The 16,361-nt window shown below is 40.3% G+C and overlaps 1 protein-coding gene across 1 annotated transcript in view; it reads left to right on the top strand.

Moving 5' to 3' along the window:
• Window positions 1–2,685: 2,685 nt before the first annotated feature.
• The window catches only part of SHISAL2B (shisa like 2B), a 34,428-nt gene continuing 20,752 nt past the window's right edge, over window positions 2,686–16,361 (top strand). Inside the window, exons 1-2 of the mRNA XM_021007197.2 lie at window positions 2,686–3,037; window positions 10,382–10,536. Coding sequence (XP_020862856.1) covers window positions 2,847–3,037; window positions 10,382–10,536 — 346 coding nt within the window. The 5' untranslated portion in view covers window positions 2,686–2,846. The remainder of the gene's footprint in view (window positions 3,038–10,381; window positions 10,537–16,361) is intronic.

Raw genomic sequence — 16,361 nt, 5'->3', positions numbered from 1 at the left:
TATCTAAACTTTGGGTTTCTCGCTTTGCTTCACAAAGATTCGTTGAACTTGACCCGACAGACCTTACCTCGAGTTTTGGCAAAAACGTATTTTTCTGTTCCACTTATGGGTAGTCAGAAAGGTGTGTCAGGTTAATGTAATACATGTTTAAAATTGTGTCATAGTGTTATAACCTCTGGTTAGAATGTAATCAAGGCTCAGAAAATAGATACTGGTAGTCTAAGACAGAAATGACTAATGATACTTGTAGTTGAGAGATGACCCTGTATTCCAGAAGTGGAGGACAAGAGATGAGGGACTTAGGACTTGCAAGAAGATTCCAGCTATTTAAGAAGTGTAGGAAGTTGCTCAAGCCTAGTCCTCAAACTAAATGATTGGTCTTTTTTAAGCTATAAACACTCTTAACCTTCAACTTCTTTCATCATTTCAGTAAAACAATTGATACCTGAAGCAGCTGATTGTCCTGGCTGTCGTTTTGGACTTAGCTGTGGAAGGTGGGGTTGAAAGGCTAAATGGGATGATAGATAAATGGGAGACAGACAGATAATGTCTAACTTAGAAGGATGTGCATTTACAGAATTCTTCCAGTTACACTCATGTCATTACCTTCTGCATTAGAAAGTACATAGAAGGGTGGTATAGTTTATACTAGATCAGTTTGGACTTGCTGGTAGGAAGTAATAAAGAACCACTGAAGGCTTTTGAATAGAGAAACGACAACAATAAAATAGACATCTGCAGCCTAAGCCAACAGTAGGGTATGACAAGAGAACATATGACAAGGAATTATTCCTCTTTTCTCAATCACTCCACTCTAGGTCTGGTATAGGTATGGTGATTTAAATGATCTTTTAAAGAGATTTCTTGGGACTTAGGAGATATTTGTGGGAGATATTGGGGTGCTTTGCTAACTCCAGTACAAGTTAGGCAGGGGATACCTTTTCTTGGTGTCAGAGAGAAAGGAAATCTGGGTTTTATAGTCATCATATCTACTCTTGGTGATGGTAACTGAGGCAGAGGGTAATGGACTTCCTGTGGTCAATCAATCAATCATTAACATTTATTAAATACCTACTATGTGCCAAGCGCTATGCTAAGCACTCAGGATAAAAAAAAAGATAACTCCTGCCCTCAAAGAGCTTACAGTCTAATAGGAGAGACAACATATACAAAGCAAGTTATATGCAAGATAAATAATTAACAGAGGTCAAATTTTTTGTTAGAGTAGGGGTAGTAGCAAAGAGGTATATAGGAGGCAGAATGTTGCAGTGAAATGAAAACTGCAATAGAAGTCATAGGCTCTGAGTTTGAATTCCAGCTTGCCACAGTTACTTTGAGCTTTTAGCTTCTCAATTTCATCTATAAAATGAAAGAGTTGGATTAGATGGTTCTTTCCAGCTCTAAATATGTAATCCTATGAAATAACATTAGTGAAGGTCCATTCCTAGTCTGGCTGTGACTAGTGCTGTGTTGTAGGGAGACATGCATTTCTTGCCAGAGATAATCAGGAGACAATCCCTTCTTGCAGTGGGCAGAGATGGATCCAGGGAAAAACCTGGAGAACACCTAACACTTCTTAGAACCTGCTGGGACTCCTTTTTATGTCTTTCCTTCTCTTTCTCTACTTTCTTTTCTCTTTCCAACTCCTCTGAGGCTGTCTGTTCCTTGCTTCCTGTCATTCTACTTTTTAGGTATCAGTATCAGGATACTGATTAAGTACCAGTGAATAGAGCACTGAACTTGGAGGCAAGAAGACCCAAATTCCAATCTCCCCCTGGGCCCTTGCTACCTTGCTACCATTGTCAAGTTCCTCTGTCTCTCTCTGTCTCTCTGATTCTGTCTGTGTCTCTCTGCCTGCCTGTCTGTCTCTCTATGATGATATAGATATCTACATAGATTTTTAGATATAGATATAGGATATTAATAATGATAATAATATTAAGCCTTTATATACAAATATATACATATATAATATAAATGTAAATTATTTCTGATTCTCATTCCTTATTTTCCTTACTTCCTCTCTTTCTCTTCCTTTCATTTTCTCTCCATAATATGGAAGTGAAGCATATTTTAAAGTATTTTTTATATTTATTTAATAAAATGTATTTAATTTTTAATGAGATGCTTGACTTTTATGTACTTATGGGTGAGTATATATAAAAATAAATGGAAACCTAACTAAATTAAGTTCCTCTTTATCTCCCCAGAACCTTTGATTGACCTTCCCCTCACACACATTTCAACGAGAAAAAAGAGACATAAACAGAGATAGACAGAGACAGAGATATCCAACCCTTTCTACTGTTCCCAGAATTTTCATCAGTCCAGAGCTCATGGTAACTTTGTGCTATATGCTTAGATTGCAAAGTCTTTTCTAGCATCCCAATTTCTCTCCCTTGGTTCCTTCCTTTATTCTCAGTCTCTTTTTAGGAAGGGAAAGAAAGATCACTTTGGTGAGTAAAATAAGTAAGAGAAGAAAAGATCAGGGAGGAGAGAAACAGCAAGACAGAGACACAGAGAGAGTATCAAAGATGAGGACCGTGGTGACAGGAACAGAGGCCAGCAGATTTAAAAAAAAAAAAAAAGGCGGTCCAGGAGCCAAAGAGAGACGCCAGAGTTAAGCTCCATGTGGAGAGAGGCAGCAGAAGGAGCAGTAGGGGCAGGAAGGAGACCAGACGCGTAAGCTGCCAAACCCCTAACCAGAAGAGGTGATTCGGCTACAGGGGGTGGCGGGATTGCGAAGAACGGAGAGCAGGAGTCAAGCTGAGGTGGGGCTGGGCGCAGGCTTTGAAGGTACACAGCCCAGAGTCGGGAGCCTCTCCGAGGCTGTGCTTGCAGTGGAGATGATCGAGGCCGGCCAAGTCTGCTCGGGCTACTACAGCCTCAACCACAGCTTCGTGGAGACCTTCCAATGCCCCCGACGTGGAGAGGGGGCCAGCCTCAGATACTGCTGCGGCTTCGCAGACCTCAAGTACTGCTGCAGCGAGCCGGGCAGCTACTTCCCCTACAAGTACAGCTATATGTGGAGCCTCAGGTGAGGGTGTGGGAACTGGGGAAGAGGGGAGAGAGGGGCTGGAAGTGGCTGGGACAGCCAAATGGAGAGCGATCTGCAGCACCCTCCACCGGGGACCCAGGCATCCACCCCTCCGCTCCTTTTCCCCAGCCCCAAAGCCAGAGAGACACAGCCACCTGTGGAGACTAACGGAATAATGCAGGCTGCTTTATGTGCGCACCTAGAGAGAATTCTCCAGCCTTAGAAATATTACAGTCTTTGGTCTCAGAGCAAAAGGTCCTGTCCCCGATTCCACAGCCAACCCCTATCGTCATTCCCATTCTATCGTCATCCCCATCCTATCCCCATCCCTATTTCCATTCTGATTCTGTTCCCCGACTGCATCCTGATCTTTTCCCCCATATTGATCCCCTTCCCATCCCATTCCCATACTCATCTTCTTCCTTTCTCCCTTCCCCTTCTCTCTCTTTCCTCACGCTCTCTGCTTTCTCCATCCCTTCCCTATCTACATCCTCTCATTGCTCTCAGAGTCCAGCCCCTCCTCAATATCTCCTTATTGAACTGGGAAGAACTATTTTCTTTCTTCATCATCCAAGGATATTGACTGTGAAGAGTTCAGTTCTTGAGAATCATGTCCTGTTCGAGAAGGAAAGGGATAAATATTTGTCCTGATAAAGCCATTGTGCATATGTTTTAAATTGAGAATATCGAGGGCACAAGAATAGCACCCCCCCCATCCAGGGTGTGTGTCCTTTGTAGGGGCTCCCGTTTCCAGGTTTGCTTCTGACCACATAAAGTGAATCAGGCCCATTTGAGGGGCAGAGAAAGCCCACTGAATTTGAACTCCTTAACTCAAGGAGAGCAATTACTCTGCATTTTCATCCAGAAGATTCAGAGAAATATTCACTGTAAGGCAGAATCAATTGATATATAAAAGTGGAAAAGGCAGTGGGGCACTAATAAATTATTTGCTGATTAATGCTGTAAACTCCTTTGCTGTTTTGTTTCCCTCCTTTAAATCAAGAGCTACTTTTGAGATGCTCATTTCTTTTGTTCTATCCTTCCTTCTTTTATTCCCTCTTTCCCTTCTTTCTTCCCTCCCTCCCTCCCTTCTCTCCTTCTTTCCCCCTTTTCTCCTTCCTTCCTTCCTTCCTTTTTTATTCCTTCCCTCCCTCCCTTCTTTCTATCCTTCTGTCTTTTCCCTTTCTTCCTTCTTTTCCCCTCTCTCCTTTCTTCCTTCCCTTCATCCCTATCCCAATCCCTTTCTCCTTCCCTCCCTTCCGCCTTTTTTTTTCAGATGTTCTGACACCATCCCTTAGTTCAGTTTAACAGAGTGGCCTATTGTTTTGTTCAATCCTTTAGACATCATCACTATGATAAAGTGGATAATATTATGCAGAAAGTTTGCATGCCACTTCCATTTATTTTCCAATTTTGTTTTACATAATGTACCTTACCTATTGTGGACAAATGATCTGACCTCAGGCAGAATTTTGCTTCTTTCCTTTTCCCATTAAAAGAAGTACAACTGAAATATGATCATCACTTTTATTTATAAAGTGCTTTTTTTTCTACTTTAAAGAGCTTTTACTTTTAGTGACATATGACAATTTCTTCATTTGGGAAAATGCATATACCTCAGGGTTTGTGGGAAATAAAAGCATCCTTTGTATCCCCTCGCTGTAGTTGGGTGCCCTACTCTCAGCTACTTTACATGATTTGGGAGGCAGCACTACCCAAATCCACAGTAAGTGGCTAAATATTATTTCTATCAGTAATAAAACTGCATTTTTATATTTAATGTTTTTGTTCATTTCAGAAGGGGAGTATTCTCCTGAATTAAGTTCAAATAGGTACTGCTATTTTGGCAATAAGTCAGACAGTATGATGATTTAGGCTTAAATATAATGGATTTCTTCAGAACAATTGTGCTTGGTACAGCAGGCACCATATTATTTGATGCTTGAATGAGTGGTTCACTAGGCTGGTCTGGTGAAATAAAGACTCTGAGTAATGGTGGCAAAGTTTCAAATAGAAAGTTTGCTCTTCCTACATTGGATATAATAGAAATTTTTATTTTGGCCACTGGGGTCTCCAAGAAGCACCCAAGCGCCACACAGAAATGATTCATTATGAAATGTGGAAGCCAATAGATAGCTCCCTAACATCCTCTAATACTGATAAATATTCAGTGGAACCTATCTAGCAGAATGTTTCTGTCACCTTTTATTTCTTTAGGAAAATGTATAATTCATCCATTCATAGATTCCAGTTAGTAAACCTGGAGTTTTTATGTCATTATGAAGTTAGGTCTGATTGGGAAAATTATTCCGGGAGTTACCTGTACTTGGACTCTACTGCTGCTGTAAGAAAAGGACAGCTGTCCCTAAAGGTGGTGCAGTGGAAGGAATGCTGGATTTGGGATCAAAAGTCTTGGGTTTAAATATTGGCTCTGCTGTTCTGTGTGACCTTGAAGAAATCACTTAACCTCTCTGGGTTTCAGTTTCCCCATCTGTGGAATGAGGGGGTGGAAGATTCCTTTTGGCTTTGATCTTTTGACTTTCCTTGAGGAAAGTGAGGATGCTAGGTGGGCCAGCTCACTGAAGTTGGGACCCGAGATTGGACCCTTCTCTATAATGGGAGAAAGTGAGGTGGAACATGGCATTGCTGCACTACCTTCCCTTATCTCCAATCTCCTTGTCTTTGCACAGCCTGTTCCGAATCCCTGAAATGTATTCTGTTTAAGATGCAGAACATGCACTCTCTTCTGGGTGAAGCCTTCTCTGACCCCCCCCATACTAGTGCCCTTTCTCCCAAACTATCTTTTAAGTACTTTGTATATATTTGCATTTATTCACTTTATGCTTATGCTGTACATATATGTATTTTGTATGTGCTAGTTATTTCTCCAACTAGAATGTAAGCTCACTGCAAATAGAGACTGTTTAATTCTTTGTTCTTGTTATCTCCTATGCCTGGCACACAGTAGACACTTAATACACACTTATTGATTGTAATTTGCACTGTCTCTAGCATCTAGAGATAGTACTTATTACACAGTGCTGAGCATGGGGTAGGAATTCAGTAAATACCTATTGAATTAGCTATTGGGAAATCTATGTGGTCATTCTTGGTAGCCCATCATTGTTTAGTTGCTTCAGTCATGTTTGACTTTTCGTGATCTCACTTGGGGTTTTCTTGGCAAAGATACTATTTCCTTCTGGTCATTTTACAGATGAGGAAACTGAGGTAAATAGGGATAAGTGACTTGCTTAAGGTCACACAGGTATTGTCTGAGACCAGATTTAAACTCAAGTCTTCCTTAATCCAAGCCTGGTGCTCTATCCACTGCACCACGTAGCTGCCCTGGTAGCCCATCAGAATCCCATAAACATAATGTCTTTACACCCATTGCTGAAGAGGGTGATAACAAAGTAATGTCAGGAGGAAAGAATGTGGCACCAGGAGAAAAAATATGAATGGGATATTTTGGAGATCTTTACATATAATAGCCAAAACTCATAATCAAATGTAGAAATATTCTCCCTCCAGAATGCCCAACCTTGTTTTTGAAAGTTCCATGTAACTTTTTTTTATACCTTTTCGTGATCTAGTTCTCGTTTTTAGGTAGCTTTTCCCACTGTTAGTCTATCTGTCACGACTATGCATTCATCAGATATCATTTCCATGGCTATGTGTGCTGGGTTGGGCACTGTCCAAAGCAACTTGCCCAAATGGGACCACAGATCTTTCTGACCCTTGGAATGACAGCTAACAGCAGAACTTCTGGGTAGATAAATGTGCCTAGAAATGCTCTCAAACACAAAAATAGCACTAAATACTAGAAGATACTGCAACTGGAAGACTCAATCTTAGGAAGAAATATTTACAGTGAAAATGAAATTAGACACTCCCTCACATAGGTCCGGGAACTGATTGAAATCTAAGCTGAGGGAGAATAGACTAAGGAATCTGAGCCCAGTGACTTTCTGGAAAGCAGCAAGTACTGGTATGGCCTACTAGAAACCAGCAGATGACCATAGCCACAGTAATAAAATCGTGCAGTGATTTATCATTCATTTTCAGTGCAATGTTGCTACTTTGGGGTCAGTCACAAGGTAGTTATAGGGCATATGCTTACTTCTGGATCAAGAATAATGAATCAATCAATCAGCAGACATTTATTATTTACTGTGTACCAAACACTGAGTTAGATGCTGGGAAGTATAATAATAATAATAATAATAGCTAATATTTGTATAGCATATACTGTGTGCCAGGCACTGTGCTAAATGCTTTACAAATTATTATCTCATTTGATACACACAACAAACCCAGGAGGTCAGTGCTATTATTACAGATGAGGAAATTGAGGCAAACAAGATAAATGACTTTGCATAGGGTCACATAGCTAGCTCGTGTCTGTCAGATTTGAACTCAGGTCTTCTTGATTCCCAGCGCACTGCTCTACCCTTTCTACCACCTACCTGCCCCAAATACAGTGAATGAAACAATCCCTACTCAGGAGAAGCTTACAGAAGAAAGATAGCATATGTATATTTGTTCATTTTCTCTTTAAAATCCTATCTCTTTTCTTCCAATTCACTTTTTCCCCACTTAAAATATGAAGAGCCTAAGTTCATGAGCATAGATCTAGACTTGGCAGGGACTTCAGAGACCACCTACTCCAGCCACCTCATTTTACAAATGAGGGATCCGGGGAGATTGTAACTTATCCGAAGTTATGCAGCTAGAAGGAACCACAGATGGGATTCGAACTCAGATCTTCCCTATTCTAGAACCAGCGCTCTTCCTGTTGTCAAATGGACTGAACTGGCCTCTCGCCTGTGGATGGGCAGAGCTGAACAGAGCAGGCTAGAGAAAGGAGTGTCAGGAATCAAACAGAAGTTTAATTGCAAAGTGAGGAAAGTGGCTTGTAAACAAGGAGGCAGATTAGACACCTGTGCCAGGGCCCCACCCCTAATGGAGGGTCCCGAGGTAGCGTGCGGAGATCTCAATCCTTACACCAATGGCTGCACAGTGAGCTGCGACCTTGACAATGAGGGGTAACAGCAACAATGAGACAAGTTGGATTCATAGCAGGGCTTCGTGACCGGAACGTGGGTACTCGGCCAAGCTTGTCCGAGCTACGAGAACACCTGGTGCTGGTCAAGCAATACAAGAATTACGTGGGATTTTGCCAGACGGTGAGCACAAAGGATTGTTGTTATGCCAAGCTCAGGGCATAGCTTGCTTTCTGGAAAACAGGGTGTCCCCCTAATATCTTGACACCATTGAACTACTTTTCCTTCTTACCGAAGCAGGTATTATTTCTGAAATAGCTGTTGATAGAAATTTGGGACCATGGCACCTTCGCTGACTGGACCGCTAGATGGCGCCATAGTGCATAGAGTGCCAGGCCTGGAGTTAGGAAGACTCATCATCCTGACTTCAAATATAGCCTCAGTTACTTACTAGCTGTGTGACCCTGGGCAAGTCACTTAACCCTGTTCACCTCAGTTTCCTCATCTGTAAAATGAGCTGGAGAAGGACATTGCAAATCTCTCCAGTATCTTTGCCAAGAAAACCCTAAACGGGATCACGAAGATTCAGACATGACTGAAACGACCGAACAACAAAATTCAGCGAACTGTAATAAACTATATAAATATGTACAATTTTTTTCTTAAAGTTCTAGACATAAGTGATCTTTTGAGAGAAAATTCTTCTGTGACTGATTCCAGGGTTTTCCCCAATGTTTTGCCTTTCCAAACCATTAATGGGAGATTAGACTAAATAAGATTGTTTTCTTTTTTGGCAGTTGGGGTTAAGTGACTTGCCCAGGGTCACAGAGCTCCTAAGTGTCAAGTGTTTGGTCTGAGGCTGGATTTGAAATCAGATCCTCTTGACTTCAGGGCTGATGCTTTATCTACTGCACCACCTAGCTGCCCCTAAATAAGATTCTTGAGTTTAACCACTTCAATTCCTGTTTTCCCTTACCTAGGTCTTTTTTCTTTTTCTTTTCTTCCTTCATAATAATAACATTTTCAGAGGCCAAAGTAAGAAATTCTCTTTGTAGAGTAGATGTTTTGCTTTTTAAGACCACAAGATCATAAATTTAAAGCTGAAAGGAATCTTAGAAGGCACCAATGACCCTACTATGATCAGTTCAGGATTCTTACCTTAAAGATGAGGCAACTGAGTACCATAGAGGTTAAGTGACTTGACTGAGGTCATCCAAGTAGTGAACAGAAGTGGACTTCAAACTCAAATCCTTTGATTCCATCCAAGGCCCTCTTTCCATTGTACCATGCCTAGAATTATCTTGCTTATTTTGCCTCCAAAAGAAATCCTCATGTTGATATTTGCCTCTAGGAAGCACCTCATTTTCACAGAAAACAAACAAACAAGTATTTTCCTATTCATTTTGTTTTACTGTGGCAACTTGGCAAAATCACTAGAAAGGTGGCCTCAGAGTCAAAGACCTGTGTTCAAGTTCTACCTCTGACATAAACTACCTATGTCAACCTGAGCAAGTTTCTCAAATTCTTGGGATCCCAAGCTATTCTCTAAGAATATAAAAGTAGAAATCTAGAGTTTCAAGAGACCTCAGGAACCACCAGCCTCTCATTTTACAGATAAAGAAAGTGAAGCTTAGCAAGTGCCTTGTTGAGCCAGTCACATAGGTATGCAAGCACTGGAGCTAGAATTTTAACCTAGATCCTCCAATTCCAGAGCCTGGACTTTTCCCACTATGCCAATCTGTACTGGTAGAGGACATTCTTCTCTAGGCATCCTCCACACCAGTGAAATCACAGGTCCAGGGGGTGAGGGAGGAGGGGGTGTATGACTTTTTTTTTTTTTTGCTGAACTTTGTACTTCTTCCCTAGCCATCCTTTTCTGATCTCTGAAACAAATGACTGTGGGGAATACATTCCAGGGACTTCACTGCAGTATTTATGGAGCCCATTAGATCAGGCAGGGAATACCAACCTGGGAGAAAACTCTCCTTGGAGAAATTTGGGAGCACCACACTCGGAGAAGGGGATTACGGTGCCAGGCACCATGTTAGACAGTGGGGACACAAAGGACATAAGGAGAAATAGGTCCTGACCTCTGGGAGCTTGCATTCTCCTGGGTTTATCTCCTGGGGAGAAAAAACACGTTCTAGATAAGTTAATATAATATCTAGAACATATAATAATAATAATAATATAACATAGTATTATGTGATATGATATGATACAATATGATATGGTATGTTATGATAAGGTGGCATATGATCCCTCCTGGTATTCATCCTAGAAGTTTTCTGTCTGTTCCAATCCAGTACACGTGATGTGTTGGTTTTCTCCCCTCTCCCAGCATTGGTGCCTTGATTGGACTGGGAATTGCTGCGCTTGTTTTACTTGCCTTTGTCATCAGCGTCTGTGTCCTTTGCTATTTATTTCTTTATTCAAAACCTCCGAGATTAGACACCGGACTCAAACTCCAGCACCTGGAGGCTTCTTCAGGAGAAGGTAATCAGCAACCATTATTGTGACAATGTGTTGATACTGTCTCTGAATAAAAAAGCAATGAACTAGCATTAAGGCAGACTGTTAACATGAAGATGCTAGCTTTTAAATTCCAAATCATTACCTATCTTTGCAAAGCCACATTGAACAAGGCTTTAATGATGAAATAGCTTTGAGAAATTATCTTAAAGAAGTGATGCTGGACCAAAGAGAGTTTCCAGAAGGAAAATTTTGTTCCAACAAAAGCACTTTGTGTCTGATACAGGATATATATCTGTGAAAGGACCTATCATTTCTCATTGTTTAAAATGACTTTTTCTGGGCCAACTCAGAGAGTCAAATAAATAGAGCAACCAGAGGAATGATATCTAATTTGCAGAGCCATGGTTGTCACGTTACTGTAGTCTGGTAAGTCACTGAGTGAATAAACATTTTGTGTGTACCTGCTATGTGGAGGGCATGGGGATGCTACCAGACGCCGAGAGGAGAAACAAATAACACGAAAGATGTGATCTCTGCACCCGCGGAGGTCATAACCTAATCAAAGGGACAGTCAGGCATATGTGCCTGTGGGCAAACTCATGTGTGTATGTATATGTGTGTTCTGTGTTTAGGAAATAATTTGACGTTTCCATAAGCTATGGGTGAAAAATCAGTCTTAATTCTTCACAGTTGCATACTGTAAGCACACACACAACATGTGTGTTTGATATATTTAACCTTTAAGGAACAATGTCTTTACACTAAACTCCCTTTTTTCTCTCAAAAGAGTATAAAAAAGCCAAGATCACAGAGAATATATGATCTCCAAAGTCACTGGTGATATAAGTAAGTTACAGGGCATTATTATAGGGTTAGAGCATAGCAAAATAAAATTACAAAGTTAAAGAATTGCATAGTGTTGAAACCCTAAGGGAATCTGATCTGGTCCAAACTCTTCTGTTATTCTCTCTATGTGTGTGACAATACTTCTGGGCCTCAGTTTCCTCATCTTTAAAGTAATAGCAACCTAGTATAGTGGGAAAAGCATTGGTATGAGAATCAGAGGGGCAGCTGTGTGGCACAGTGGATAGAACATTGGCCTGGAGCCAGGAGGACCTGAGTTCAAATCTGACCTCCACTTGCTAGCTGTGTGACTCTGTACATGTCATTTCCCTCAGTTTCCTATCTGTAAGATGAGCCAGAGAAGGAAATGTCAAAGCACTCCAGTATCTTTGCCAAGAAAGTCCCAAAAGGAGCCATGAAGAATCGACTATGATTGAAGAGGACTAAATAACAACAACAGACTAGAATCAGAATCCAGTCTCTGACACTTGCTGCCTGTGTGACCTTGGACAAATCACTTAACTTTTTTGGCCTCAATTTCCTCATCTATAAAATAAAGGGATTTGACGTATAGATAAGGCTTCCAAGGTCCTTCTAGCTTATAAGTTATTCACATAATGCTATGAGGTTTATAAAGATCATATCTATGATCTGAGATCCTCTAGTTCCAAATGCTATGATTTATTTTATAGATAAGAAAACCCAGGAAGGGTTAGTGCCTTGCCCGAGATAACATAATAAATTAGGGGCAGAAGCTAAAATTACAGCCCAGGTCTCCTGACTCCCACTACATATGCTGTCTATTATTCTAGGTATGAGTCATCTTTTTAGAGAGGAAAATACAATAAAAATGAAATTCAAATAAAATGTGGTAGGTGCATATTTGCTCCCCATTTTTCTTAATTACGTTCTTTGTACAAAAATCTTGCCTATACTAAGACTCAGTGCAAATAATGAATCCCCTGAAGTGGTTGCATGTATTTGAATTCACACAATTTGAAGTTATAATTATGTAAAATATGGTGATTGGTCCCAGCCCCATGGAAATATGTAGTGCAAATTCAACTAATGGGACCACTTCACAGTATTTATTATTCACACTGGTCGGGATCCAGTTGTGTATTGAACCTTGACAGAGTGCTAAAAGTAAGAGAAGTAGAATACCATGGTGAAGTGGGGACCTAAAGGAGCTGACTTCACATCTTACTTCATAAACCCTCTGGCAAAGTCATTTAATAGCTCAGTGCCTTCTCTCCCACCCCCCAACTCTCTAAGACTATCAGTAGCAGAGCAGGAGCTGATCCAGACAAGCAGAATCAATCCATAAATGAGTGTTTAAAAGTAAAGCACCTACCATGTGCCAGGCACTGTGCTAGGCAGTGGCAAGATAAATGATACAAGTACAAAGAATAAAACAATTCCTGCTTACAAAATGCTAACATTCTAATGGGGGAGACAACTTATATATAAAGAAATATATATGTATATATATATATATATATAAACAGTGTATAGATATAGATATATACATATATATATAGACATACACAAAACATATATTCACATATGGTATATAAAATTATATTCGCATATATAAACACATATACACACATCGTATATGTATACATACACTTGTATATATTGTATGTGTTTGTGTGTATATATATGTATATATGTCATAAACTTAAAGTGAATTAATACAAAGTGGTTAAATGCAATGTATTATGGGATGGAGGGCACCAGTAGTTGGGGAGATCAGGAAAGGCATCATATAGAAGGTGGCACTTAAATTGACTCTTAAAGGGAAAAATATCAACTCTTTGAAGTAGTGGTAAGGAAGTAGAGAATAAATTCCGGACATAAGAGAAAGCCAGTGCAAGGGCATGGAGGTAGAGATGGATTTCCTTCATTGAGATTTCCTTACACAAAAAAAAAATTCCTCACCCCACCCCCCAAATCCCTTTATTATAACTATCACTATATTGGTACTAAACGCTGATAATTCACACCAATGTGCTCACTTTGATTCCTACCTCCATAGCACAGCAGCACCTATCTCAGTGGATACTCTACGATTCCAAGGCAGGAAGGGAGAATTTCATGCTTAATGGAGGCCTTGAGATTTCCAATCTCCCTTGGAAATGGGAAGGACTGCCTATTCACTCTACATCTCTCAAGCAGCTGGCTAGATTGTCACAGCAGCAACAGAACAAAGAGCTATGGTAGAATTTATGGAATTTCGCCAATGGGCTCCTTAGCCTCAGGATGAGACTGAGATCTCCTCAAAGCCCTATTTTGAATTTAGGGGTTAGAGACCACAAGATTGAGCATCTTGTTGTTAGATTGAATACGGTTGGAATCATCAAACTGGGTCTGTATGAGTGTATGGGCAGAGTTGTTCTATGTGATAAAGTAGGCTAAGACACAGGCCATAAACATAATTTTGTCTCAATGACCTAGAATCCCAGGGCATAGAATCTGAGAGTGGGAAGAGGCTTTAGGGTATCTAATCTAAACCTCCATTTGCCACTCATGGCCTGACCTCACTGCTGATTGATGGGAACAGAATCTTTGACCTTTTTTCCCACCTTAAAAAGCCTGGTGGCCCTCTGCTCCCAGGGGAGCACCGTATTGGTGCCAGACTTAGTGGAAATACCAGATTGACTTTATCCCTACTGCACCTCAGAACTCTCGAACTCAAGCAATCCACTGGCCTCAGTCTCAGTTACCCAGTAGCAGGAAATAAAGGTGTGCGCCATGAAGCCAAGCTTACCTGAAATCTTTTCTACAACAGCTCCAACAAGTAGCCACCTATTTGTGCTTAAAAACTGCCAGTAATCCAATACTCTTTCCACTATGATGTGGTCTTTAGCAATGAAAAGGGCTACATGATTTCTCTGTGGCATAATTAATTTGTCTAGAGTAGCAGACAAACTCAATTAGAATTGTTAGGTGCTCTTGATATTTCCTCACTAACTTAACCTTTAACACCCCTTTAGTCATATTTTGCCTTTTCTTTGCAGTCTGAAAATCATCCACAGAGTCAGAATGTCAGCCTTGGAATGGATTTCAGAAGTAATTTCATTTTTTATCATATTGCATTATGGAAATGCTTGTTTTATTCCATAAATTAAAAATAAAATAAATTTTAAAAATTTAAGAAGAAGTAATTTAATTCTATAACATCCCCCAAAGTGGTCATCCTTCAGTGATGGGGAACTTACCTTCCAACAACCTTTTTCACTTTTGGATCACCCTCATTGTTAAAATATTTCTTCTTCTGTTGAGCTAAAATTTGTCTCTACAATTTTCTCCCATCCATCCTACTTCGGCCTCTGGGGATAAACAAAACAAGTCTAATCTCTCTTCCACATGATTGATAGCTCTTCAAGTACTCAAGTCTTCTCTTCTCCAGACCAAACATCCCCATTTCCTTCAACTAAATCTCAGTAGAGCATAGTTTCCATGCCTCCCACTATTCTGATCATTTTCCTCTTGATATACTTCAATTTTTCAGTGTTTTTCCTAAAATGCCCAGAACTGAACGAGGAAACAAGTATTTATTAAGTGCTTAGCATGTACCAAGCACTATGTGATGAGGATACAGATATAAGCAAAAAGAATGGTAGTCCCTGTCCTCGAGGAGCTTACATTCAGTTGGAGAAAGATAATACACAAAAGAGAGCTGAAAAGCTGGGAGACAGATTAGTGTCCATCAATTTAATTTATATCTTATCTTGATCCTGTTTTACGATGGGAGCATGAGAGAGAATGGTTTTGAAATCCTGAAGCTGGAATAGGGCCAGGAGATGAATGAATGTGCCCTTTTACAAAATGCAGACCCCAAGAAGAACTCACCAAAGGGAGAAGTGGGCGGGCCTTGTGGAGCCTCCTGGACACAATAGTTCAGATAGCGTAATAGTTCAGAAATCTGACCAGGGAAGGGCACAGTAGGACTATCACCTCCTTTACTCTGGACATTTTGCCTGTATTTTAAAAAAAACACCTTTTAAAATAATTAAGCAGCTCTTAATGAAGCCCAGGATTGCATAGATTTCTTTGGCTACTATGTCACATTATTGTCTTATTTTGTACTTACAGTGCACTAAAACCCTTATCCCTTTTTCTGAAAAAACTGCTGCCTTACCACACCATCCTATGCCTGTGCGAATGAATGTATGAGCTTAAGTGCGAGTCTACATTATCTGTACTAAATTTCTTCTTTTAAAAAAATTATAGCTATGTTTTAATTTTATATTACTTTCATTTCTGAATTTATCCCTCCTATTTCCCTATCCTACAAGCTTTCTCTTGTAGCAAAGAATAAAAAAGAAATAGACAAAAAGCAGTTCTACACAATCAACCAATACTTTAACCACGGCTGACAGTATTTGCAATACTCTACACTCATCTTTGGCTAGGAGGCACAGTGGACAGAGCACCTGGTGTGGAATCAGGAAAACCTGAGCTCAAATCCACAGACTACAGTGGCTATGTCTGACCACAAACACTTAGTAGCTCTGTGACCCTTGGCAAGTCACTTAACCTCTTTGCCTCAGTTTCCTCATCTGTAAAGTGATCGGGAGAAGGAAATGGCAAGCCACCCCAGTGTCTTTGGCAAGAAAACCCCAAATGGGGTCACAAAGAGTTGGACATGACTGAAATGACCGAACAGCAGCAACAGTATGTTTGTATTTGTACCATGGTTTACAAAGCACTTCATATATTTATATATGTTAAACCATTTTAAATACTGAGCTTGGAATCAAGAAGACTCCTCTTTCTGAGATTAAATTTGGCCTCAGACACTTACTAGCTGTGTGACCCTGGGCAAGTCACTTCACTCTGTTTGCCTCAGCTTTCTCATCTGTAAAACGATCTGCAGAAGGAAATAGCAAACTACTCCAGTATCTTTGCCAAAAAAATCCTAAATAGGGTCATGAAGAGTTGGACACAACTGAACAACAACATCCATATTTCCCCTACCTTTATAAATAAAGGAA

The sequence above is a fragment of the Phascolarctos cinereus genome, unplaced genomic scaffold, assembly GCF_003287225.1.
Source record: "Phascolarctos cinereus isolate Bilbo 61053 unplaced genomic scaffold, phaCin_HiC Scaffold_4;HRSCAF=312, whole genome shotgun sequence".
Taxonomy (NCBI): Eukaryota; Metazoa; Chordata; class Mammalia; order Diprotodontia; family Phascolarctidae; genus Phascolarctos; species Phascolarctos cinereus.
This window is presented reverse-complemented; position numbering and strand designations above follow the sequence as displayed.